The sequence below is a fragment of the Mustela erminea genome, chromosome 4, assembly GCF_009829155.1.
Source record: "Mustela erminea isolate mMusErm1 chromosome 4, mMusErm1.Pri, whole genome shotgun sequence".
Taxonomy (NCBI): domain Eukaryota; kingdom Metazoa; phylum Chordata; class Mammalia; order Carnivora; family Mustelidae; genus Mustela; species Mustela erminea.
Window position 1 is genome coordinate 70743332 of NC_045617.1, and position 26109 is coordinate 70769440.

General features: G+C 39.4%; 1 protein-coding gene across 9 annotated transcripts in view; it reads right to left on the reverse strand.

Annotated features, from left to right (window-relative positions):
• Positions 1-26109, reverse strand: part of L3MBTL3 (L3MBTL histone methyl-lysine binding protein 3) — a 112726-nt gene that overhangs the window by 24600 nt on the left and 62017 nt on the right. For all 9 annotated transcript variants that reach the window (XM_032339549.1, XM_032339540.1, XM_032339546.1 and 6 more), the window contains 5 exons: positions 25183-25268; positions 23285-23395; positions 18400-18514; positions 16969-17071; positions 7285-7434 (listed from right to left, as the gene is read on the reverse strand). In XM_032339549.1, coding sequence (XP_032195440.1) covers positions 7285-7434; positions 16969-17071; positions 18400-18514; positions 23285-23395; positions 25183-25268 — 565 coding nt within the window. The remainder of the gene's footprint in view (positions 1-7284; positions 7435-16968; positions 17072-18399; positions 18515-23284; positions 23396-25182; positions 25269-26109) is intronic.

Genomic DNA, 26109 nt, shown 5'->3' on the forward strand with positions numbered 1-26109 from the left:
GAAGAAAAGTAAACAGATGTTGTTGCTTTTCCACTATATATAAGAGTCATCTGAGTCAGGAATTAGTGCTGTTCAAGGGAATAAAATAAAACCCAGTTCAGTATTATTCCCCCGACTTCACAGACATACAACAACAGAGTCATTGCTTCCTTAACACTCGAATGATTGCCTTGGTGTCCCAGTGGTAGGCATAAGAACTGTGAGTGTTGGGGCACCTGGGTGGCTCAGTGGGTTGGGCCTCTGCCTTTGGCTCAAGTCATGATCCTGGGGTCCTGGGGTTGAGGCCCGCATTGGGCTCACTGCTCAGCGGGGAGCCTGCTTCCCCCTCTCCCTCTGCCTGCCTCTCTGCCTACTTGTGATCCTGCTCTCTGTCAAATAAATAAATAAAATCTTAAAAACAAAAACAAAAAAAAGAACTGTGAGTGTTTTAACTAAAACTGAGCTTCTCTTTGGTGCACACAAACAACCACACAGATTTGACTCAGGTTCCCAGAAGCTGGAATATTTTTAAACTTGCACCACTCCTGATCCGTATCTGGCAGCCTGCTGACAGAGGAAACAGGCTTTACTTGGGCAGGTAATGCCTAGTCATCAAAAGGGACTTTCTCCAATTCCAACAACAAACCCTCAGGCTCAGAAAGCCTCAAAAAGCAAAACAAAGTTCCAAAAGATTCTTAATTAGCATTTGTAATCTTTTAGAACTTCTGGCTCTAAATTAATGTTACTCTCTTTGATCTTGCAGTTCTGCAAAGTAAAGAGATTTTTATATGCTTATAGTTTCATATTTCTGTTAGCTTGTGTTCCATCTGTTTAATAGAGCCCTTCTCAAGTGTGCAGACTAGCTCTTGGAGTGACTGGCAAATCGGATTCATCCTAGAAATATAAATCAGATTAATAGTTGCAATTCCTACAACTGCTCTCTGTAATTCTGAGCAGAAACACTGGTCCTACAACTTGAGAAGCCATTTTAATGGCCTCTAATGAGCTGAACAGACTGAAATTTTTCACTGGCTTTAGATTAGCAATGGGCTTTTGCCCTGCAAGGTAACACAAGCATTTAGCAGATATTTAAAACATGTTTTACTGTGTTTCTGTGGTTATGTCTAAGCAGGCTTAAACAACATGGGAGCTTAGAGCATTCCACGATTTTTAATAGAGATAGCACCTAATTTAGAAACACAATTACAAGCAGCTGTAGGGTAGATTTCATGAAAATGAGCCTATGTGGGATAGATGCCGATGTTCTCTGATGGGTAACACACTGTGAATTATTACTCCAGAGAGGGGTCTTTATACTGAATAATAATTCTCTAAGCCTAGTGTCAAGATCACTTGCATCCATCTCCTGGGGGCGCTTGTTAAAAATGAACTGGGATGCACCTTATACTTCCTGAATCTGTTAACTCTGGAGATGGTACTTTGAAAGCTGCATTTTAACAAACATCTGATGAGTCTGATGCAAAACAAAGTTTGAAACCCAGGTTTATTAAGATGTAGAGGAAATACACACATACTTATACTCGTTGGTAGACATGCAGAGACTTCAGGTCCCAGTCCCCGGGAAAAGTTGGCCCCTGACTGGACTGGGAAAGGCCCTGACTCACCATCTTGTGGCGAGGAGTGCTGTGAGGGCAGGGACACAGCTGTCGCTCTCCCAAGTGAGGGAAACATCTCAACGAAAACACGAGGCACAACGCAGACACTCCCTACACGTCTGAGGAATCATTGGCTAACTGGAAAAGGATTGCAGACTCACATTTCTATCTAAATACACATTAGGAATTCACATAACCCAACCATCCTTTTGGGTTTGACGTACTGCTGTAGGAAAACAGATCAAAATATTTAACACAGCTATAAAAGGACTCACAGGGAAGCCATCTCAATGTGGGGTGGAGCTTACCAGCCAGGATACCCTGAGTCCCTGCTTACAAGTGCCCCCATCTGGTCATAAGAGGCGGCCCCATTCACTCCCTTTGCCATATAAATGCTGTCATTTCTGCGGTATATGAAATGAAAATTTCATTTTCTGTGGAGAATGAAAAAGGTAGCATTTCCTATGTGGGACAGGAATTAAAACAACAGCATTTTGGGAAGCACTGCCAAATTTATAAAAGAGTGCTAGTATGTATGCCAGTATTGGGGGTTCATCTAGTCATTTAATAGATACCCAGTGTGGAGACCTTACAACATTGAAGAATGTAGCTGTTTCACCAGAACAAAAAGTTCATACAGCAGTTGCCTCTTAGATTATATAACTGATCTGTCTCCCTTGAAGGCTGGTGGATGTTTTGAGGTCACCTTGCATCCTTACTGGGTGCCAGGTAGCATGTTCTGTGCTGGGATGTCTCAGAGAACCAGAGAAGATGTGGCCCCAGCCTTTATGGAACTTACTGTCAAGCAAAGTACACAGACTCAGAAGTATATAACAGAAACCAACAGCGGCATCGGGCTGTGTGCTGTGAAGGAGCATAATGAGGAACCTGAACTACACTCCAGCAGATCAGATAAAGCTTCCCCAAGGGAATGATATGAACTTGAAGCCTGCAAAATGAGAGATGAGCTAGGAGACGACAGGCCTGGAGGCTTTAGGCAGAGAGCAAAGGATGACTGAGAACCACAGTGGTTAAAGCATTAAATTTAAAAACGAGCCTGGCAGAGATGGGCAAGAGGGGCCAGAGAACACAGGACCTTCCAGGCCAGGCTCAGAATTACGGTCTCCATCTCAAGAGCAATGGAGAATCACTGCAAGTGTCAAGCAGGGACAAACAAACAAATTTTCAAACGCATACTCTTGGGTTCTAGTCTGGAAGATTCTGGTGGGGCTGGCCCGGGCCCCCAAATCTGAATTCTCAGAAGGTCCCTGGGACTCTGATGCAAAGTCTAGGAGCTACTGCCGTGGAACATTAGTTGTCCCCACACCCAGCCTGATTAGGTGGCCTGCCAACTTGCCCTTACAATAACGGTAGCGGTCTGAAAAGGATATACACATTCCTTGCATTGTTACTTTATCTGGCCTGGCTGTGTCAGCTTCCAGATCAAAAGCAATGCCTGGGGACCCTCTGGTATTTGAAACAGGTGAAGGAGGGGGCGGTGACGGGTGGCAGAGCAGCCGCGGTCAATGCCCAGCCCGTGTCTGCTGGACAGCACCCCCTTCCAGCCATGGCGCCAGCTCCACAGTCTTTCCCACTCCGCCTCCCTGAAGGACTAAGCTGGGCTCCGGCTGCTCAGTGTGCAACAGGGCTGATGTGCAGGGAAATGACTGTGTGCTCCTCCCCTGGCAGCCTCGCTCTGGGACTGAAGGTAACCGCTATTTAAATACCTCTGCTCCTTCAGCCTCACGGTGGGCAAACTTCGAGACTGTGTGTTTTACACAGACTCCCAGAGTGGTCGCAGCAGGACTGGGTCCCTGCTGTCCACAGTGGTAATCAGTGTGACAACAAAGCTTTCATGGGTGGTCTCCCCTTCCCCGGCTCACTTCCTCAACCCCCCACGGAGGTCTTCCTCAGCTCCCCAATAAACCACTGCAACTCAATCTTTGTCTCAGGGTCCACTTCTGGGGGGATAAATGGTCTCTTGCTGTCCTAAAGTGTATTACCAAAAAAAAAAACAAACCCCAAACAAAAAATCTGGTAGAGTTTGGCTACCAAAGTTAGTAAATTATTACAAAGGATGCAAGGAAAATGCATTAAAATCTGAATGAAAAATTCTATCTATGTATATAACAAATATGAGAAAAGGAGAGAGAACATAATCTGGTATTGTGAGAACTGTCTTCAATGTTATATTTAAAGAAATGAAACATGATCAAACTAGAGAGAGAGACAAACCATAAAAGACTCTTAATCTTAGGAAACAAACTAAAGGTTGCTGGAGGGGAGGGGTTGGTGGGATGGGGTGACAGGTTGAGGAATATTGGGGAGGGTACGTGCTATAGTGAGAAAAAATAAATTAAAAAAAGAAAAGGAAAGAAAGAAATGGGCCAGCCTTTCCTTTGCTCTGCCAGAATAAAAGAATGCCGTGCAACAAATAGGTAACCTATTCTTCTTGCCCCGTTAATACAAACTAACATTTACTGAGGGCTTATTATTAGTCACTGCTCTCAGAGCTTTGCACAGCTTACTAGTTTCTTTCTTAAGTCCAGGTGAAAGAAATCAGCAATCCAAAAATTTTATATTTACTTATGAAATGAAAAAAATATTAAATATGTTCACACAGATTCCCTTAGAGCAGAGAAGCCAGCCAACTTCTACCCTGTTAATTCTACCTTAAATCAACCATTATCAAGCCATCAGATACATTTTTTCATTAACAGCCTTTCTTTTATCTGTTCGCATTTACTATTTTGGCACCTCGTGATCATTTATATCTAAAATACCCAGTGCCATTGGAATTACTGTGAGAACCAGTGACTGCCTGCAGTAGAAAAAGGTAATCCTAAGTCAATTTTTAAAAATATTAAGGAAGAAATTAAAATTTTTAAAGAGTAAATGAACCTGTGTTATTTTGAAACATATTGTGTGGAAGCATTTAGGTTGCAACATCAAAATGTCTGCAATCATCTCTTACATATACTTCTGCGTAAAAAATACAGTGAGGAAAAAAATGTTCACCTTAAAAATTGCGGGGTTATTTTGATCATCCCCCTCATGTTTCCTTTGCATGTAAGTAATCAAATCTTTCAGTTTGTTTTTCAGTTATAAAAATAAAGTAAAATAAAAACAGTAAATCTGGGAAGATGAAGGCAAGAAGAAATCCAAAGAGTCTCTGAAAACATGAATAATGGAACACTCACGTACCAAATGAAAGCAGATCACCTGAAGAAACTGACCTTAATACAAAGAAGTCTAAGTATTCAGTCACACAAAGTAATGACAGGTCAGAATTCACGGACTCAAAAGAGAGTATGGGCGAAAAATGCATGACACAGAAAACTATTTAGATGTGAAACATATGTAATAGGTTATAGAGAAAACTAAATATGTCTGTGGTTGTTCCCTAAATCCCGGGTGATTACATGAAGAACCATGACCACACCTCAGAGAAGACAGGTCACTGGAATGGTCAAATTCACTACAGCTTTTTTTTAACATAAATTTTGCGTTAAAGAAGACACTAGAAAATCATCCCAAGGAGATTCTGCTGTGAGGAATCTCTGGCCCTGGGAGTCTGGCCTGGAGCTGGTAAGGTGAGTGAAAAGCCTGTGAGATAGGCCTGCTTGTTCCTCAGTCTTCTGTTGGTATTTTAAACAGTATCTTGGCTTCTGAAATCTAAACACTAGGCAGTCTTACCACCTTGTGAGTCAGAGTCAATGAACTCTGTATCTATAATTATTACTATATGAATTAGTGCTTTATTTGTCTTAAAGTAAATTTCCTCACATGGTATGACCTCATTTTGGAGGGCTGGGTTGGGGAAAATGAGTTTACGTTACATTAGTCATAGTTTTAAGGGTAAAAAAAAAAAATAATCATCTTCCTGTGGTTAATAATTACAGAAGTTACAGCTCACCTCATCCATAGGATAAAATGACTTTTTTATAAGGATAGTGAGGCCTGGGGTGCCTGGGTGGCTCAGTGGGTTAAGCCTCTGCCTTCGGCTCAGGTCATGATCCCAGGGTCCTGGGATCGAGCCCTGCTCAGCAGGGAGCCTGCTTCCCTTTTTCTCTCTCTCTGCCTGCCTCTCTGCCTACTTGTGATCTCTGTCTGTCAAATAAATTTAAAAAATAAATTAATTAATTAATTTTAAAAAAGGATAGTGAGACCTGAAACGCCAGTACTCCAATAGCACTGCTATTAATTTAGACAGATTAATGAATTCAAATGTCCACCTGGCTCATCCATAAAAATGGAAGTTATAAAATATTTAAATAGAGAATGATGTTGCCTTAGGTTTTAAAATACTCATGAAAGGGGCGCCTGGGGGCTCAGTTGGTTGAGCATCCAACTCTTGATTTCAGTTTGGGTCATGATCTCAGGGTTCTGGAATCCCCCTGAGGTGGGCGCTGCACTCAGTGCAGAATCTGCTGGGGACTCCCTCTTCCTCAGCCCCTCCCCCTACTCACGTACATGCACATGCATTCTCTCTCTCTCAAATGAATAAATAAATCTTTTTTTTTTTTTTAGATTATTTATTTATTTATTTGACAGAGATCACAAGAAGCAGGCAGAGAAGCAGGCAAAGAGAGAGGAGGAAGCAGGCTCCCTGCCGAGCAGAGAGCCCGATGCGGGGCTCGATTCCAGGACCCTGGGATCATGACCTGAGCCGAAGGCAGAGGCTTTAACCCACTGAACCACCCAGGCGCCCCTGAATAAATAAATCTTGAATAAATAAATAAGTAAAATACTCCATAAAAGAAACTCCCAAAACCTAAGCACTAAGGAATACCTTTCCACCAATCTGCTTTTTTTTTAGTAGTATCCTCAGCTGCAGGAAGGGCACACAACTTTTATTTAAAGATCAAACAAAATCTAGTTCTTTACCTAATAATCCACTGAGCTTAACATTCCAACTCAACTCTACAAGTGAAATCAAAACTGAATGAGCTCTATACAGGTGACCCTTGAACAACATGGGTTTGGACTAAGCAGGTCCACTTATGCATGGATTTTTTTTTCCAGTAAATTATATATACTACTGGAAATGTACTTTCTCTTCCTTATGATTTTAATAACATTTTCTTTCCTCTAGCTTACTTCATTGTAAGAAAACCATATATAATATCTATAATGTACAGAATATGTGTTAATCAACTGTTTATGTTATCGGTAAGGCTTTCAGTAAACATTAGGCTGTTAAGTTTTTGGGAACTTAAAAGGTGTACTTAGAGTTTTCACTGTGTTGGGGGGTCAGTACCCTTAAGCCCCCATGTCATTCAAGGGTCAAATGTAGTGCAATTAACAGTTTAATAATTAAAAGGAATAACACATATGCAAGCATTTAGAATGAAAAAGAAGTAGCATATATTCTTCACAAAAATCTTCACAGAAATATGAACTGGCATGAAGTAAAATGACTGGAATTTCTAAACTCCTAACACCAAAAAAGTTCAAGCAGAAGAGGAACAAGTAAGAATTAAGCCTGTCTGGTTAGATATGCTTTTAAAAACCCTCTGCCTAATTTTTTTAAGTCCACTACTGATCTCCATCATCCTTTTACATTAAATCAAATACATTTTCAATAATGTCTGAGAAAAGATAACCAGAGAACATAAAACATCTGAGATAGAAAACCTCTTTCAACCAGAGTACTTCTAAACAACACTAATATTATCACTTTAGTTACCTGATTTCAGGAGATGAAGAGATTTCATTTGTGTCTGCCCTTTTATTTCTTGGAAATGATGGACTAGCCGGAGGCATCTCACCACTTAAGCGGTCTGGGAAAATTCGGTCTTTATTCAAATTGATTTCTGAATAGGGACAGTTGGCAGCACTAAAACATTAAAAGGAAAAGGGAAGAACATTCCTATTAGAACACACCTCTAATGAAAATGACAGGCTACAGAACATAAAATTCCAAAATTTAATTGAATGTTACATATATTTACATATGCATATATGTATGACTAAATGTATCGTACGCAATATTTTGTTTCTCAGACCCAGTTTCAGTATATTCTGAGAGCAAATGTGTCTTGGCACTTGATGTTCAGACGCAATCTGATGAAATCTTTGGAACTGAGGAACCATCACTGCAGGATCCCCTCTGTACTGTCCAAGGGCAGAGCCTGTGCATATCTACGAGAACGATCAGCCCCAAGAGAGAAATGCCTAAGACATCCTAGGAGGCCTGGTGATAACGGTGGGTCAGAGAGATCCTGATGGGACAGATGGAGCAGATCTGCTTCCCAAAGTGATTCTCCAGCCTCAGGGTCCTCAAGGGCTGTGTCATTTCCTTTATAACAGCTGTCCCTCTCAAGGAAGGCAGTTCCCCCATGTTCCTGGCTCCACATCCAAATGCACACCTGATATCCTAGGCAATACATGTATCAATCTGTAGTTAACCCTGTTTCTGATCTCAAAGGAGCCCAGACGCCAACTTGGATCATGACCATCTAGCTCGCTTCCCTTCTATCAGTGCCCTCTGCACCCCTGGCTGGTCTCTCAGGATCCACTTGGGGATCATACCTGCTATCCAAGCAAAGGAAATCTAGGCCACTAATTATTAAATCAGTGTTAAGTCAGTATCATCCTCTGCCTAGGCCTCAGCTCTCCAGGCTCCAGAACAACTGGGCAGCCTCTGTATCTCAGGCCTCCAATACACAGTGAACCCCTCCAACTAAGGGCTCCTCTGCCCCTCTGGTTTTAGGAAGTCTCCTTAAAACTGGAAATTGTTGGATCTTAGATAAATTTTATTAGTGTCTTACGTGTCTCTTCCTCTCTCTAGGTGATTGTGGGAATGTTGATAATCACCCAGGGAAAAATTTTAAACAATGCATGTCTATTCTCCATCAAGAAAATCAGATAGATACCTTCTCCTAGAAGAGGGGGGAAGAGTTTGAAAACCAAGTGATTCTGATAGTGGTCTATAAAACTTATCACAGATACGTTGTAAGCTAAAATACAATCTTTATTTTACCTAACTTCATACTGCTCTACACTCTATGCGAAAGACAAACATAAATAACATTCCCTTATGTTTTGACTTAAATGTATATAATGCTAACCCAACAATAACAAAAACAGTAACTAGTAATATTTATGGAGTTCTCACTATATAATCAAGTACTGTACTAAGCACAGTACCTCACTTAAGCTTTACAATATCCTATGAGGAAGGCTTCTCATGGGACAAATTAGGCCTAAAACACTTAGGTGACTTCAATCATTAGTTATTTCATTCATTTGTTCAACAAGTATTTATCAAGCATCTATTAAGCCCTAATTATCTTCCTAGGCACTGGAAACACAATGGAAAATAAAAAGACAAGGTGTCCCCTCTCATGAAGATGATATCCTAGGAGAAGCCACAATTGCGCAAACATAAATTAGATAACCTCACATAATGACAAACTCCTTGCAGTATGACTTAAGAGAGAAGATGGGGCTGTTGCAGGTGTGAGGAGGGGCCTCTCTGAAGTGGCAGCATTTGAGCAGAGCCCTCAAGGTCAGGAAGACGCCTGCTCTGTCCACACAGGAGAAGAGCATTCTGGGAAATGGGAAGAAGAACACAAATGTAGGGAAAACTCGTAGGGAAAGTTTGGTGCGGGAAGATCAGTGATGGTCGAGTGTGTGAGCAAGGGGAGGGGATGCACTAGAGGCAGGCGGGGGAAGTGTTATGTAGGGTTTGGTCATGTTGTTATGTAGGCCATGGTCATGAGTTCAGTTGGTTAGGTTACTTTTGATCTGAGGGCACCAGAGGACCTTCAAATAGAATGATATGGTTTGATGTACAATTTAAAACAATCACTCAGAATAGAATGTTTTGTGGAGGGAAGATTTCAAGAGGACCGAATTGGAGCAAAAGTAGTTTCATAAGAGTAAAGACATCATGGTGACTTGGATTTGGGTGGCTAAAACAGTCACGGTACTTCTGTGATCCCTCCAAGGGAAGCTGTGCATGGATAGCTGACGGGGAGTAACATCAAAGAAGGACTGAAGAACGGTCTGCAGGTTTCTGGCCTGAAGACCTGGGTGGTGATAAGGATGCCTTTTCTCTCCCCACCCCCTCATAAGATGAGAATGATGAGAGAGAAGGAGATATTGTAGGACCACATCAGGAATTGTGAAATGTTTATTAAACAATCAAGTAGAGATGGTGCCTTCCCAATGTCACACAGCAACAAAGCAGCTCAGTAAAATGAGCCCACTATTTCATTTATCTTACTGAGAATGGGCATGCTATTTTAACTCATTTTTATTCAAGTAATGATGTTAAGGAAAAATCCATCACCATTGTCTCTTCTGAACAAGAATCCTTCAAGTACCTCATGGAATCCTTTATGGAATATTTATACTAATCAGTGTTTATGGATGTAAGTAACAAAAACCAATTCAAAGTTGAGCAGAAATCAACTTACTACAAGGGCATCATTCAGCTCAGTAGGAAGACCGGGCAGTCAGGTTGCATCAGGAAGAAAGGTCCAACCAGCTCTCCTCCCCAGACATAGTCTACACTGGATGGGGGGCTCCTGGGGCTGTGGCCTTCATTCACTCTGCAGACCCCTCAGCCACTTCCACACCCGCCCAACTCCCACCCAATCCCAATTCCACAGAGGCTGCAAACACCAAGTGTCACCTGCCTTCACATCACTCCTTCTGATGGAGGACCCAGCTGGCAGCATCTGCTTGGCTACATTTCAGTTTTCTGCCCACACAGTAACTGCCACAGGTATGAGGAAGGGGAGAGGCCCTGCTCCCTGTGGTTCCCCCAAGAGACGTGGAGCTTGCCTCCCACCTATCTTGTTTCATACAAATATAAATGACCCAGGCTGGCCTCATAATAAACATGCTTACAACCAAATTTATCAATGAACTCCCCCTCTTCTGATGAATAAAGATAAGAAATACAACCAGTTCCTCCTGTTATTCTTGAATCTTTGTTTCTGACAAAGGAAATACATTAACTAAGCCTCAGATTGTCATCTTTAGCTCTGTTCTATTCTTTCTTCCTCATATTGTGTATTTCTATTACAAATTTATCGCCTTGCATTTTGTGAACAGCAAGAAAAAAAAAATCTAAATATAATTCTTTTTCTTTTTTTTTTTTTTTTTTTGACAAATAGTATGCCGCTAATCCAAAAATACTGCAACCATCACGTTTCACTCACAGTTAAACACCTGGCTTTACAATGACTGAAGAACTATCTACACACCTACCCTCAGCTTTTCTCAGATATGAAGTAAAGAAAATGAGAGGCCTGTTCTTGACCCCACTCACTCCCACACTGTAAGATCCACAATATTCTTTTTTTTTTTTTTAAGATTTTATTTATTTATTTGACACAGAGAGATCACAAGTAGGCAGAGAGGCAGGCAGAGAGAGAGAGGAGGAAGCAGGCTCCCCGCTGAGCAGAGAGCCCGATGCGGGACTCGATCCCAGGACCCTGAGATCATGACCTGAGCGGAAGGCAGTGGCTTAACCCACTGAGCCACCCAGGTGCCCAAGACCCACAATATTCTTAAGATGGGCTGCCTATCCCCGACTACGCACAAGAGGTAACAGCTATAGTTTAGAACCCTTATGTCATCCCCTTCCCCTCTCTGTTGACTACGTGAAGGAGGAATAGCTCTAAGATCCCTACATATGAACTTGGACAGCTCACAGAGGGGCGAGACTGCAGAACAAAATCAGCCTTACTGTCTAACTGTCTGCCTCTCTGGATTGTTAGGGCCAGAGAGGAATTTCAAACTCTTGTCTTGAAGTAGGGGAAGGGAGCACAGCCCTCCCAGCAGAGATTTACTAATGGGCCAGGCTGATCTAACAAGGGAGTCCCACCATGATCTTATGCTTATACCCCCCTCTTCTTTTGAACCCTGAGAGAAGTAAAATGGGTATACACACCTCACATTTCTACACCTACTCTGGGGTAGAGAAGGAAGCCAGCTGGTTCCTGAAGTGGGTGGTGATTTAAAAAAAAAAAATGCAATGCCACAAAATGCAAATGAAGTGTGCTCAAGTGACAGTATGCGTGGAGTGATGGGCAATCCCCCAGACAGAAATCAGGAACCTGGTTCTAAAGGTGCTCTGCCTTTCCATCCATTACTTCCTCAAGAGTGAACACAACTTGTGAGACCCCATCTTCTCACTTGTAAAACGAGAATGATAACAATGTCGTAATTTCCACGGCTTAACTGCATTACACACATTAAGTGCTTTACTTCCATAATCTTGTTTAATTCCTACAACCCTGGGAAGTTGGCTCCTTGTCTAGCACTCGTTTTACAGATGCAGAAACTGAGTCTTAAAAAAGGGAACTTACTCACTGTTGCTTTACCAGTTCTTGGCAGAGTCCAATGATGAGCTCTGACTGTCCTGTTATGTCATATGGGGGCAAACAGTACCTCGCCATATCGAAGAATGCCCTCAGCTTTAATCTGTGACAATGGACTTTATCTGAGTATCGTCTTCAAGCAAGATACTCCTGTCATAGAGCTAATACCATCGACCCATAACTAAATCTCTTTGCCAGTTTCCTTTTTCTTAAATTTACAAGGTTCATACAGTTTTAAAAGTTACCAGTGCTGATCAAACTTCTGCGGAGAAAGTGGGTTCTCATTAGGCTTCTGATCATCTCTAGTTTCTCCTGTACTACCTCTGTGTATCATGTACACAGGGGCACACACGTATCCACATATACATAACTCTTTACCATGATGGAGTTCCTCAGAGAGTAGAGGAAGCAACTCATGCAAGGGCACACAACTATCTACCATGAGGATTTCATCAGGGTACACCCTGTTCTACTGGCAAATAATTCCATATCAGCTTTACACACGAATGTCAGTGTGCCATAAGTCCCTCTAAGGAGGCAGTTTTTTCCTATGACAGACTGGTCCAGCTGATGAGGAAAGAGAGGAGGACTGCCTTATTCACTATTCCCCACTACCACCTTTGAAATCCTTTTAATTGTGGATACGTTTACTTAAACAATTAGGTAACATTTCCAGTTTTCTGAGTGATCACATAATCGTTCTCACACACTATCCTGACCAAAACCTGAGTCAGGCTCTATCAGGCCACATGCTTCTTAACCCACTGAGCCACCCAGGCGCCCCCCCAGGCCACATGCTTCTTAAATGAGAGTCTAGGAGTTACAAGCAGAGACTGGGTGCCATCCAAGCCTCGGCTGAATTCTGATTCGGCCACTGTCTGACCCTCGGGCATGTACTTAACTACTCCAACCCTGTTTCCTCACCTGTAACACAGAGATTAGAACAGCACCTGTTTCACAAAGCCGCTGTGAACAGTAAGTGAGATCACACAGTAAGTCCTACAACAGTGCCTGGAACACAGGAAGTCATCAATAAATCCCACCGGTTGTCAGTATTCAAGAAGCCGAAGCAGATGAACACATAACCACTATGGTGTAAGAGAGCATCGGCAAAGATAAACAACAGCATTAAAAAGTCCATACCATGCCTCACTTTTGGAGGTTCTCTGCTTCTCTCAGGAAAAGGGTGCTACTCCATTCATGCCTCTATGAAAACCTGTTTCCCCAGACTGGCCTTCTTCGGTGTAGGGACCCCCTCCTCTGTGCGGCCCACCACCTCACCCTGCAGCCGGCCCAAAGCAAGCACTCAGCAAGCGTATGCTGGATGCAGGGATGGACGGATGTTCAGTCAATATGATGTTTACAGTTTGCAAGTGTCTGTTCGCATTTTTAAAACTCTCCATGGATTCTAAGATGACCTTTTAGAGGTTGTTGGAGATATTCCCCATTTGTTCTTGTTTATTTCCTCCATGATCCAATCTTATGTAGAAAAGATTTACTTCTGAAAGCACTAGAGATACACAATATCTTTCATATAACTTTAGTTCTCCTTTAATCTCCTCCCCTTCTCTGACCTTTCTGTAGTCCGAATGAATGAATCAACAAAGGGAAACACCACACCACCACCCAGATTAATGCTCCCTTGCTAGAAGGAGAGCATGGAGCAATCTCGCTACCGAATGTCCCTAGAGACAAGAACAAGATCCACATTCGACTCACTCACTGATCATTTACATTTCAACATCTGAAAACATCACATTCTCAAAATTCATCGCCGAGACACATGTTCTATTTCTAACACCTCTTACATCAAATTCAACTATTATAATTTTTCAGAGAAGCTAACAACAACCACTAGTCAAAACATAGCCTTTTGCTTATGTGTTCATAAAAGTGATTATTCTTGCTTAAAAGAGCAACTTTCCTTGTTATCTAAGCAAAGAATGCATGTTTTGATTTATGCAGTTTCCCAGTAAATTAGTCCAAAGAGAATTTTCTCATTATGTTTTCCTAAACACAGCATTCTCAGCAAGGACAAAAATAAGTGCCAGAGAAATGAACCTTTTCAAGAATATCCATGAGGCTGCAGCTATGTCACAGTCTACTAATGAAATGGAAAACAGGCTGTGCCTGTTAAGGATTAATAACCCGCCGGACACAGAGCTCTGAGTGTTGTAAATAGGACAGCACAGTTGGGAAGACTCAGAAAAGCCAGCGGAAAGGGCTAAGAAGAAGGGGAGAGAGCACAGGCCAGGAGCTGATGGCGGCTGCCAGTTGTCTGAAGCCCATGTACCGCTCCTCGCCGAGGCTCCAGCCAACCACCAACTCTACCCCAGGCTCATGCACAAAACTGCTAGTCACGCCCTCCGTCTGACAGAACACCAGATGCCACTTCTTTATCAATACATGTCTTCAAGCCCGAAGGTCTACTGCTTCCTCTTTCATTCCAAAAAAAATGAGTAATTCTCTATCGGTTCCAGTTAAACGGAAAGATTTCTTTACCGCATCTTTCCATAAAATTTTCCATGACTCGTCCCACAATGCCCCCCTTCTTTTGGCAGATACGACACCGCATCGCTGAAGAAATGCTCTGGAGAGAATCACCGCAACTTTGTGAAATGGGTGTGGCTCAGCGGAGGAGCCCTCAGAGGTCCATGGTATTGCTAGGGAAAGGTGGTCGTAATGAGTGGACAGTGCCTTCAAGCAGGGGACAGGACTGTCACCAAAGACCTTGCCATGACAGGCAAACCTCTCAGCTCAGGCCAAAAGCACTCCTAAAGAGATGATGGACATTGCTTTAAGGGGGGTTTCCTTCCCAGAAGGCCAAAACAAGTATTTCAACTGCCCCACAACAACATAATATCAATATGCATGCTTTAAAAAAAAAAAAAAAAAAAAACTTCTTTATTCTTGTCCTTAATTTTCCTCAAATTTCCATAATTTGAACAAACTGCCTCAGTCCAATGAACATCTTGGGGTTGGTAACAGGTCAAAGGTTCAATATTACTGTTCTGTATCTTATATTTTAATTAAATTATGTACAGCTTTATATCTCCATTAGTCCCTGAGTTCCTTGAAGGTTGCTGTGACTAATTCTTGGAGCAGAGCCTTGAGAGGCACTGCGAGGGGAGAGGTCAACAGCACACATCCTTGAGCTAGACTGGGTGCCATTCCCTGTTTCCCCCTTACCAGAGCCAATCAATAAACCTCTCCAGTGCCATAGTGGCCTCATCAAAAATTGGAAGAAAATAACACTAGGACTAATAGGGTAGTTCTGAAGGTTATCCATACATGTAAAACAGAGCAGTACCTTGTGCAGAGGAAATACATGCTCAATAAATGTTAGTTATTATTGGGGAAAAAACTCAAAAATATTTACTGAATGAAATTATTAATATACAATGGAAATTTATTAATGCTAGTGGGTTATTTCTGGCATTTAGACTTATATAATGTCTGAAAAATAATCTGCCTTCACTCAGCAACACTAAACAACTCTGAAGATATAGTATACTTAATTCAGTTTGCATTAATCATATAACTTTGGGTTTGCAATTACATAAACAATGAAAAGGATTTTTCTTTTTTAATTTTTTTCATTCTTTCCTTCTTTCTTTCTTTTTTTTTTTTTTAAATTATTTTTTAAGCAGGCTCCATGCCCAATGTGGGGCTTGAGCTCAGGACCCTGAGATAGAGAGTCATATGCTCTACTAATTGAGAGAGCCAGGAACTTCTGAAAGGGATTTTTATTTTTTTAAAAGATTTTATTATTTATTTGACAGATAGAGATCACAAGTAGGCAGGGAGGCAGGCAGAGAGAGAGGGGGAAGCAGGCTCCCTGTGGGGAGCTCAATCCAGGATGCTGGATCATGACCTGAGTCAAGACAGAGGCTTAACCCACAGAACCACCCAGTGCCCCTGAAAAGGACTTTTAAGTGGGTATCTGTAAATGGAATCACCATCCTATTCTTAGACTATTTACTCTAAAATAGATTGAATCCCATGAAAACCTCAGGAGGAGTGTTACAAAAGGAAGATAAGCAGTATTTGAGGATTCAGAGATTAAGGAAAGAAGGAAGGAAGGAAGGAAGGAAGGGAGGGAGGAAAGAAGGGGAAAAGAGAAGAGAAGAAAAGAAAAAAAAAGAAAAGGAGGGAGAGGGAAGAAACATTAATTACATCACTTTTACAGTTCCTATTAACTCTCAGAGGAACAGGTAGTGCAATGTTCAGATTTTTCAGAAGACCCAGATTCACCGTGCGTACAGACTAGATAAACAAGGGACCGTTTTCCTTACTGGGCAATCCAATTAACATGCAGTCAGAACACTTACACTGACAAATGGTTATTTAATACATCCCTAAACAGGTGATGCTTCTGTTCCTCAAAAATCACAGTCAAATCATTGGAACTTCCAGGTATTTCATAAATTTTGAAATGCCTACAAACACCCTCAAATAGCCTACACAATACATCAAATTTCAGATGCATAATTTTGATTTCTTTTTTAAGTTACTTAGGGGTTAAAAAATACTTGAAAAACATTGTTTTGGATCAATGCATTCTCAAGTGTGACTATTTATATTTGTGCTGCTTATGATCTTTGCTGGTAATCTATGATAATCTCACTTCTCATTATTCAAATTGTTGAGTCCCCAAATCATATCATATTCTACCAAATAAAGACCTTCAACAGGGTCTGTCTTCTTCTCATTATTAACGGTTAATCCAATATGACTCTTTCAGAAGATAAGTGTCTGGACAACTGGTCAGGCTGTCAAGAAAAGGCAAATAGCTAGAGTAAATTTATTTTAAACTGTGAATGCTTTTTTCAGGAATGCAGGAAGACTTAACTACAGACACACTCTTCATTTTTACAGGGTCACCATGGAAACCACATTTCATATAGATCAAAATATAAAATTAGCTCACATCTATTAGTACACATGGAAATCATTATCTTACACATGTGTGGGATAGGTACCCTCTCTTTGACCACATAAAGAATCCCCGTGTGAGTGGCAGCAACACATACCTGTGAGGGCCCAGGTGTCTCACTCTCTTAAAATGGCCAATCCCTTTACATCCTGGCGTTGAGCATCCACCATGTTCGGAAGCTTCCATTAATTCTAAGGGGTCTATAAAAAAACAAGAGGGCAAAAATGAGAGAAAGAAAGAAGGGGGCATAAAATTAACCAGAAGGCTATAAAATAAAAATTAAAAATCTTAAAAGTCTTTTTAAAGGTTTTCCCCATGCTTTTGTTCACATTATTTATCTTTCTTCAATAGTGAAATGGTAGACATTGGTCTAAACCTCTTTCAATGTTACAGATTACAGAAACACCTAAATGTGAATTAATGAGGAGATTCTAAGCAATTTTCATCAAGTAACTAACATAACTAATACAGGAATACTGGTATACTGTGAAAATTTCAGACACCACATTGGTATACAGAGAAACAGTTACAGATCCTATTCATACTACCCCACCCACATTTCAGACACTCCCTCATCCCGACAACTTATGTTCATGTGTAATGTGCTAGATGTTGTTCTAAGCATTCTCACCTGTGTGTGTGTGTGTGTGTGTGTGTATCAAGTTTTTGTTTTTGTTTCATTTAGTCACATATAAGGGATAACATAGATGTGTGCTATTCTGAAACATTTTTTTTCTTTGGTCTTTAACTTCATGTCTTGTAAATCTTTCCATCTTGATGGTAACATTCTTTATGGCTGTTGCAGTGTCTGTATTATGAATGCACCAGAATTTAACCAATCTCTGTTTCCAAGGTTTGTTAGTTTAAATACATTGTAACAAATGGCATTCATGTGAACTTTTGTACCTTTACACAGCCTGTAGGCGGCATCCAAAAGTGAAGCCACTAGATGGGGGACTGCATGCTAAACATTTTAAAACCCCACAATAATCTATTTCCTACATATTTTCTGTTATAATGTATATGTTTTCTTTCAAAGTGGAAATCACAGTATGTTAAGTTTCCCATGTTTACTTTTTTAAAAATTGAATTTAAAGAGAACTTTTACTGAGGTTATTATAAATCACATGAAGTTTTAAGTAATGATTCGTATAAAGACCTTGTACACTTTACTCAGTTTCTCAAAATGGTAACATTTTGCAAAAACTACAGTATGAAATCACTCCTGATACACTAAATTTGATAGTCTGACAAACTGTCTTCCAAAAATTCAGTATTGATTTTAAAAGGTGAGGAGTACTTCTAAATAAAAGTAAAAATATATATATATAAACTTCGCTTTTTCAAACATTACATTTTTTCTTTTTTATTTTTGTGACTGTCATGTGACTGAAAATGTAGGAAAAGGATTACATAGAGAAGAAATGTACAGTGAGAAAGAAACAGAAAGGATAGGAGAAAAGAACACTTTAAATACCCCATACAAGAACATGGAAACATTTAATTAAATTATTCTTGTATCTCTTACTCAAAGGAGGTTGAAGAGGATGCCCGGTTTTTGAACACCAGCCCACGGGGTGAATGTCTGGAGAATCTGCATCTACCCAGTAATCATAGCAGCTGTTCCAGCCATCAAAGTGAACCTGGATGACAGAAAGAAATTAACAATACAATTCAGGTCACGAAAATCCCTACAATAGAAGTTTTACCCACCATAACAATTTTCATTCTCTTCTAAATTATATAGTAGATTTAATACCAAATACATTTTTTTAAATTATTTAAATTACTTCATTTACACTATGAGGGAAAAAAAGGCACTTTTGACTTATTTTTAAATTATCTGTCCATTAAGAAATGTCTTGCCAGGAGTACTTCTACAGAGATATTATTATATGTATCTTCCAACACTAGAACATCTTGAATACATAACATCTTCATATAAGCAACACCAAACACCCCGTAAATATGCCTTAAATAATGAGTACATCAGGGCAGGGACGGAGAAATGGGAGGGGGTAGTAGAGAGGCACAAGGGCTTTTCATCTAAATGTCAACTCTTCCAGAGGTATGCTAAAAAGTCTTCTTAAACAAATTCAACATCCTATTAAAAATACAACCAGTTTACAAAATATCTCTCCATCCAATGCATTTCTAAAGAACATTTTTTTCTCATAAATAATTACAGTATCTCTCAAAAAGGTTTTATGTTGGTGCCACTGTTACTGACCACCACATGGAAGAGCACCTGGTTCCCCAGCTAGGGTCACTAAGAATCAGCTAAGTAGCTTTTAATTATTACATATACTTTATCTTTTAGGATAGAAGATTTACCAAAAGGCTACAGATATTTTACTTTTACATTGTTTGCCAGCTACATCTCCTTAAGTCTGTGAATCCCTTACTCCTAACCAGACAACAGAGGCCAGATGGATGAAAAACACAAACATTAAAAGCTGAACAACAAAAGTTCTAGAACAATGCATGAGTGAACATGTTTGTCATCTCAGAGTAGGATAACCTTTGTAAGCAAGATGCCAAACTCAAAAGCCGTGAAAGAATAGACTGTTCAATTGACCACATGAACATTAAAAACTTGAGAGTGGCAAATATTCTATAATGAGTGGCAAATACCACACACACAAAGAAGAAAGGCCCAGGAGAAACCCCCAAAATACATTTATTACATATGTAACATAGTACTTTGTTCCTTAATGTATATAGTTACCATATATTAACATAGTAAGATTAAAAACCCAATAGAAAGATGAAAAATAGATATAAATTGCTCATAAATAAGAAACTAAGTATAGTTAGTAAACATATAAGAAGATAATCTATTTCACTTATAAGCAAAACACTGCAAATTAAAATCACAAGATGTAGTTCTTTCAACCTGTCAAAAATGTGCCACTTGGGTGTTTCCTAGAGTTGGTGGGTATGAGAATAAAACGCTTTCTCTTGGACTGCTGATAGGAATATTAATTAGCAAATACTTCTGGTATGTTATTTGCAATAACAATCACTTAAAATATATCACCCTAGGGGCACCTGGGTGGCTCAGTGGGTTAAAGCCTCTGCCTTCGGCTCCGGTCGTGGTCCCGGGTCCTGGGATCGAGCCCCGCATAGGGCTCTCTGCTCCGCAGGGAGCCTGCTTCCTCCCCTCTCTCTCTCTCTCTGCCTTCCTCTCTGCCTACTTGTGATTTCTCTCTCTCTGTCAAATAAACAAAATCTTAAAAAAATAAAAATAAAAATAAATAAAATAAAATAAATAAAATAAAATAAAATAAAATATATCACCCTTGACTTGATAATCTCAGTAACTCAACTCTTCATTTACAGTAGAAAACAACCTGGGTATCCACCGTCAGGGACTGGCTAGCTAAATTATGGTACATCTGTATGACAGAATAGTACAGAGCTGTTAAAGTACATATATACAGGTTCAAAATAAAGTCCTTCGCAATGAATCCACTTTCTCAAGCTGAAAATCAATAAATCCTAGAATCAAAGCCCACAGAATCCCATATCTGGAAGAAATCATAGGTATTATTTTAAAGAAGAGAAGAGATCACACAGCTAATTACAAAGCCTAAAATTCAAGGATCCAAATAAAATTACTCATCATTCACATGCATTGAATATAAAAGCAGCACTTACATAAAATTACCTAAGTCAAAGTAACCCCTTCTTTTCCTCTGATCAAAAACAATGCCCAATTAACAGTGAGAAGACATTCATAATAATTTTCTAAAAATACCAATTTATGCTATCAATGCTACCAATAAATGAACACACATAATTTAATGTTAAAGTAAGTTTGAAGTGTCCTAATTCTCAACTAATCAAGTGATTACCCTATTTTATTACACATGAAACGTCCCTGGATTCTGATCTTGCTATTCCTAAATTCCATTTCTTTGACACTGGAATCAATGTTCACATAATGTATGTCTCATTTGTTGTAAATGAACTCCTAAATTTTTAAAAATTTAGGCATCTTCCTATAGCAAACATACTCAATCCTAACAAATAAATGGTTCTCCCACCCCTGCTACAGATCAGAATTTTCTCAATGATGAAAAGGAGAAAGAGATAAAGGGGGAAAAAAACAAACAAAACGTCTGAGCCTACCTAGGAGATTGTTAAACCACAGGTTTGGTTTTGCACATACTTATGTTGTTTACTTAACGTCTAAGTAACTGAGGTGTGCGCTCAGAATTGAGACCCATGGATATTAATAAGTACATTACTGTACACCAATAGAGTCTCTGAAAGTCTTGATATCATAAATAAACAAAAGGGTTCTTTTTAAAGTTTCCTTACATATGTCTTTAAGAATGTTTATGGTAGATCTAGCATATCTGTTGATACTACAATGTGTCATAGTTTTCCATGAAACTGACTTAGTTTGGCAATGAGATGTTATCTACCTAGGATTAATGTACTTTAGATACCATAGATAAGTCTAATACCACCTATAAACTAGACTGGTAGACAATCTGGAGAATTTTAGTAATTTAAAGTTACAATTTCAGAGATAAAATTTAGTTTAGATATTATGAACAGAGGTAACAATAAAATTCTCTTTGATAAGTACCAAATATACTTAAAAATGCCCTCTGAAAGTACACAAAAAATAATATATGCAAAAGTTAATACTAACCCGAATCAAAATTCTCATTCTAGAAGCCCAGATGAAATAGTTTTATTAATGTCTGTATAGTTTTATTTGATCTCTTGTAAATTCTACTACTTCAGTTGCTGACATGTTAAGAGGTTTTAAACAAACAAAAAACCAGACACTTTAGTAATGTTGTTATAGTTTTACTCTTGCTGGTGACTATTTTGAAAAGTAATCCAAAGTCTAACAAAGAACAAGAAAGGAAGATACACAAATGTGTAACATGAAATACTTAAAACTTTTACAAACCCAAAAGAGACATACAAAATATTTATAATACAAATGTTCCACTAGAAATACAATTATATATGAAAGCAACTCAGCAATAATTCTAAATTTAATAAAAAAATCTAAAGAAAATAATATGAGGGGCACCTGGGCAGCTCACTCAGTTAAGTGTATGATTCTAGACTTGGGCTCAGGTCATGATCTCAACATTGTGAGATCAAGGCCCAAGCTGGGCTCTATGCTGGACATAGAGCCTGCTTAAGCCTCCCTCTCCCTCTCCCTCTGCAAAGGTCTAAAGCCAGGAGGACAAATGGAGAAGTAAAGGGGCCGACAGTTGAGACGTGACAGTAACCAGCAACGTGAGTGGAGGGCAAACGAAGGAGTGCTGACCTACAGGATAGAGTGGGTGGGGGGCTGCCTAGACACCTGAGAACAGGACCAGAGCAAACGGATGTACCAGGCAGAACCCAAGAAGGACTCAATCTGGTGGCAGGAGGTAGGAGAACTCCTTTAGTGTGCTCCCCAACTCCCCCCACCATGGTGACTGCCCCTTCAACAACCCTGCCAGAGAGTAGAGGTTTACCTTGTAGGGAAATAAAATCACTAAGGCTCTGAATTCTAGAATAAATATCCCACGGCCATGGGTGGGACAGAAAGTAAGGAACTGAGCAAGAGCTGCACATTCCAACCCCGTCCTTCTATCTCGCCCAGCAGCCATCAGGAAGGAGACTGGCAGAAACTGGAAGGCTCCAGAGGACTCAGATGCCAAAAATGGGGATCTTCATGGGAAAAAGCTGGCTCTCTGCTTTCTTATCAAATGGTGAAATCCACTGGTCTCTAAGTCCCACCCATGAAAACAATTAACTTTTTAAGCGTTTTTTCTTAAAGAATACAGCCAGTCAAGGACCTGACATTTGACATTTGATCTGGCTGAAGAGAACTCCTGGCTCCTCACTGGGATCTGTGGCTACACTTGACGTTACCAGTCTCCAACAGAACAAACTGGATCCACCTTCCTGAACATTCCTTGACCCTGTGAAAGGTACAATCTGATCTTCTTTGTAAGATTACTTCTCTTTCTGCATCCTAGATTAAAAGGATTTGCTTCTGTACTTTTCTTCTGAAAAGTCTATATCTAATACAATCCCATCAGAAAACATTAATCTGCAAGTTTTCAGGAAAAAAAAAAGAGCATACTATTGAAGAATGAGGTGCCATATTCAGAAGAATCACTCTATGATTTACGACAGACTTTTAATATTTCGAGTGTGTGCTGGGAGAAAGAACAGAGTTACAACATAGTAACTGTCAGTCACAAAGAGAAAGTCTTGCATCAATTAAAGGAAAAAGACTGGATAAACATTGACAAAGACGCACAGCTGTTTTATTTGCATATTCCTATGGTCTGACTAATTACAGGACCTCATAAGTTAAATATCTGTCTACGTTTCCATCCAAGATATCTTAGAACAAAGACAAAACTCCACCAGAGTACACTCACTTTTATTCGGTGATCATCCGTGTCCGCAACTGTTGCTACTCTAATAAACATAGGATTTCTTTTGTCTATGACTTCAAGCTTCATTTTCTTCTGAAATCCATGTGGAGGTTTCTGCCATACAGAAAAGTTTACATGGTAAGACTCAGAGGAAGAGAAGGTGGGCTCCGTGTCACAAAGACAGCATAAGATGAGCTATTTACAGAATCAACCTTCTAACTCGCAAGTTCCTACAATAGCTTTGGACCTTTCCCTCCCTATCAAAAAGCACAATCCCAAATCACAGGGCCAAACCCTGAGGCAATAGAAACAGCCAGAGCACCCAACCACAGGAGCAAAGAGAAAGCAAAAGATCTTAAGATAAAATTCAAAATGCTTCAGTTATGCAAGAAGTTTTTCTCATTAGTGAGAAGAAGGCTTCTTGGCAAAAATCAACAAGCATTTAAATAATTTACAGAAAAAGAGGGAAGAACTTTAAAGTGACAGAGAAGTGACACGGAGATTAGAAATGATCAGACCAAAAAGCAGATGTCTTTAAAAAAAGGAAAATTAGCCATCAAAACATACAAGATGGAATTTGTCCTGTAAAAACAGAAATGAGTAAGGAGGACCTTTGCTCCTAGACCTTAGCTACCTATGCCTCAGTCCTCAGCAGAAACCTGCAAACCTCGAAAAAAGTGGCAAGCTGCAGAAGGCAAGGTGACTGTTAATATTAGGCAAATTGCTTAACTTTTCTGAGCTTCACACCCCTGTTCTTTAAATTGGGTATAACAAAACAGTGGCTCTGAAAATTAAGTGTGAAAATTATGTAAAGGATAAAAAACAATCAATGCAAGGCACCTGAAGGCCAAACTAGAGAAATCATAGTTATCTCTTTGGTATCATTGGGACAGGAGACATGCAGGCAGATACTGATGTGATTTTATCCAGTTCAAAGCAAACTGCAATGCAAGTTCTTCTTTGTAACAGCTTGAGTTAAAGTCAGAGAGTCAGGTAAAAATTCTTAAGTAGGTCATAACTCTATTTATTTTTAAATCCTAAATTTACTATCAGATATGCTGTTTTTACATGGCTTTTCTTTATGTAATATGCTTTTTTCTTTCAAAAATTTTGATGTTCTTTTCTATATTTGGGCCCATACCTCTAATTAATTCTATCATTAAAAACTCTAGCAATTTATACGCAAGAAAATCACTTAAAGAAAAGTGAGGTTTATGACAGACTAATTATGCGACATTAAAATATTTTTTAAATATTTAATATAGTTTTCTTTAAATTCACAGAAAACTAGAAATTATAAAAGAAGCTTTTAGAAATAAAAAAATTTTTAAATACATTTCATTACTTATTTTTCCCTTGCAAAGAAATGAGGTTTACTTTGAATCTTACCAAGTTATATGTAAGATGCAATGACTCCAGTTAGAAAGATACTATTAAAATAAGCAGGTGACCTTGTATTTTGATAATTAAACATGCTGATTAATAGCAATAAAATGAAAAACAGCAACTCAGCGTGCCATAAACAAATCTAAAGGAACAGTTAAATATAATTTTCATTAGAAAATATCCTATCTTGTTTTGGTTTTTCAGAACATCTACCTGGAAAAATAGAAGTTTGCCATAAGACCACAACAACTCATTCCATACCAATTCAAGCAGAAATATTTTCCAAGGAGACAGGTCCAAAATGAAAGTATTTTCTGGATGCAAACAACAAAAACCCCAGTAATAACTTTGACTTTCAAAATTGTAAGAAGTCAAAAACATCTTCTGTGGTCTTCTGTTTCCCTCCCTTTCCTCTTCTGGTTCACTTGTACTCTCTGTTTCTGTTCTTGAATTTCAATGAATGTACACCATTGCCAACACAAATTAATCAAATAGTGTAAAACAGATTAACTCACCACTTTGAAAGCTCTTGCAGGAGCAGGTAAAGAATTGGTTTCTTCTAAGTATTTATCCCAAGAAAAATGTTTCACATTTGGATAACCTAAGAAAGAAAAAAGTAAACCCTGTCAGGTTTCACCAAAATGATAGTGAGAACCACAAACTGACCTGTAAAATTAGGATATATTATTACTATAACCTAAGAAATTATGTTCCTATCCCACATAATCACTTTAAACTGAATAATACACTCAGAACTGTTTAATAACTATATTACTTTCATCTTGATCAAGACTCCTCTATTACCTTTTAAATGAAAATTTAAGATATACATACACATATAATTTATATCCTCAGGTAAGTCCTATATACAGATACACACAAACAAAAGTACCCTTTACTGTCCAATTCTACCAATCTAGGAAAATCTCATGTACACACAGACAATGCACAGTTGTTTGTTATGTGTCATATATATAATACATAGGGAATAGAAAGCACTTGTTAAAAAGAATGAGGCAGATTTACATATACTAATATGTGACATATTCCAGATATATCATCATATTATTAGGTCAAACAAACAAAAATCAAGTCATAGGTACGGTATTTTTTTTTTTTAGGTTTATTTTAATTTTAGAGAGTGTGAATGTAGAGAGACGCAGTGAGGGAGGGAGAGGGAATGGGAGAGAGAATCCCAAGCAGACTACATGCTGAGCTCAGAGCCCGACGGCGTGGGGGGCTCCATCTCACAACCTTGAGTAAAACCAAGGATCGGGAAGCCCAACCAGCTGAGTCACCCAAGTGCCCCAGGTCATGGAACAGTGTTCGAAGAATATGTAGAAATAACTATTCCTCTTTCCTCTTGCCTCCTTTTGTTTCCTCCAGAGTCCAAAATCCATTAGGCAGGCATGAGCAGGAATTAACATAAAGAGGACTGAAAA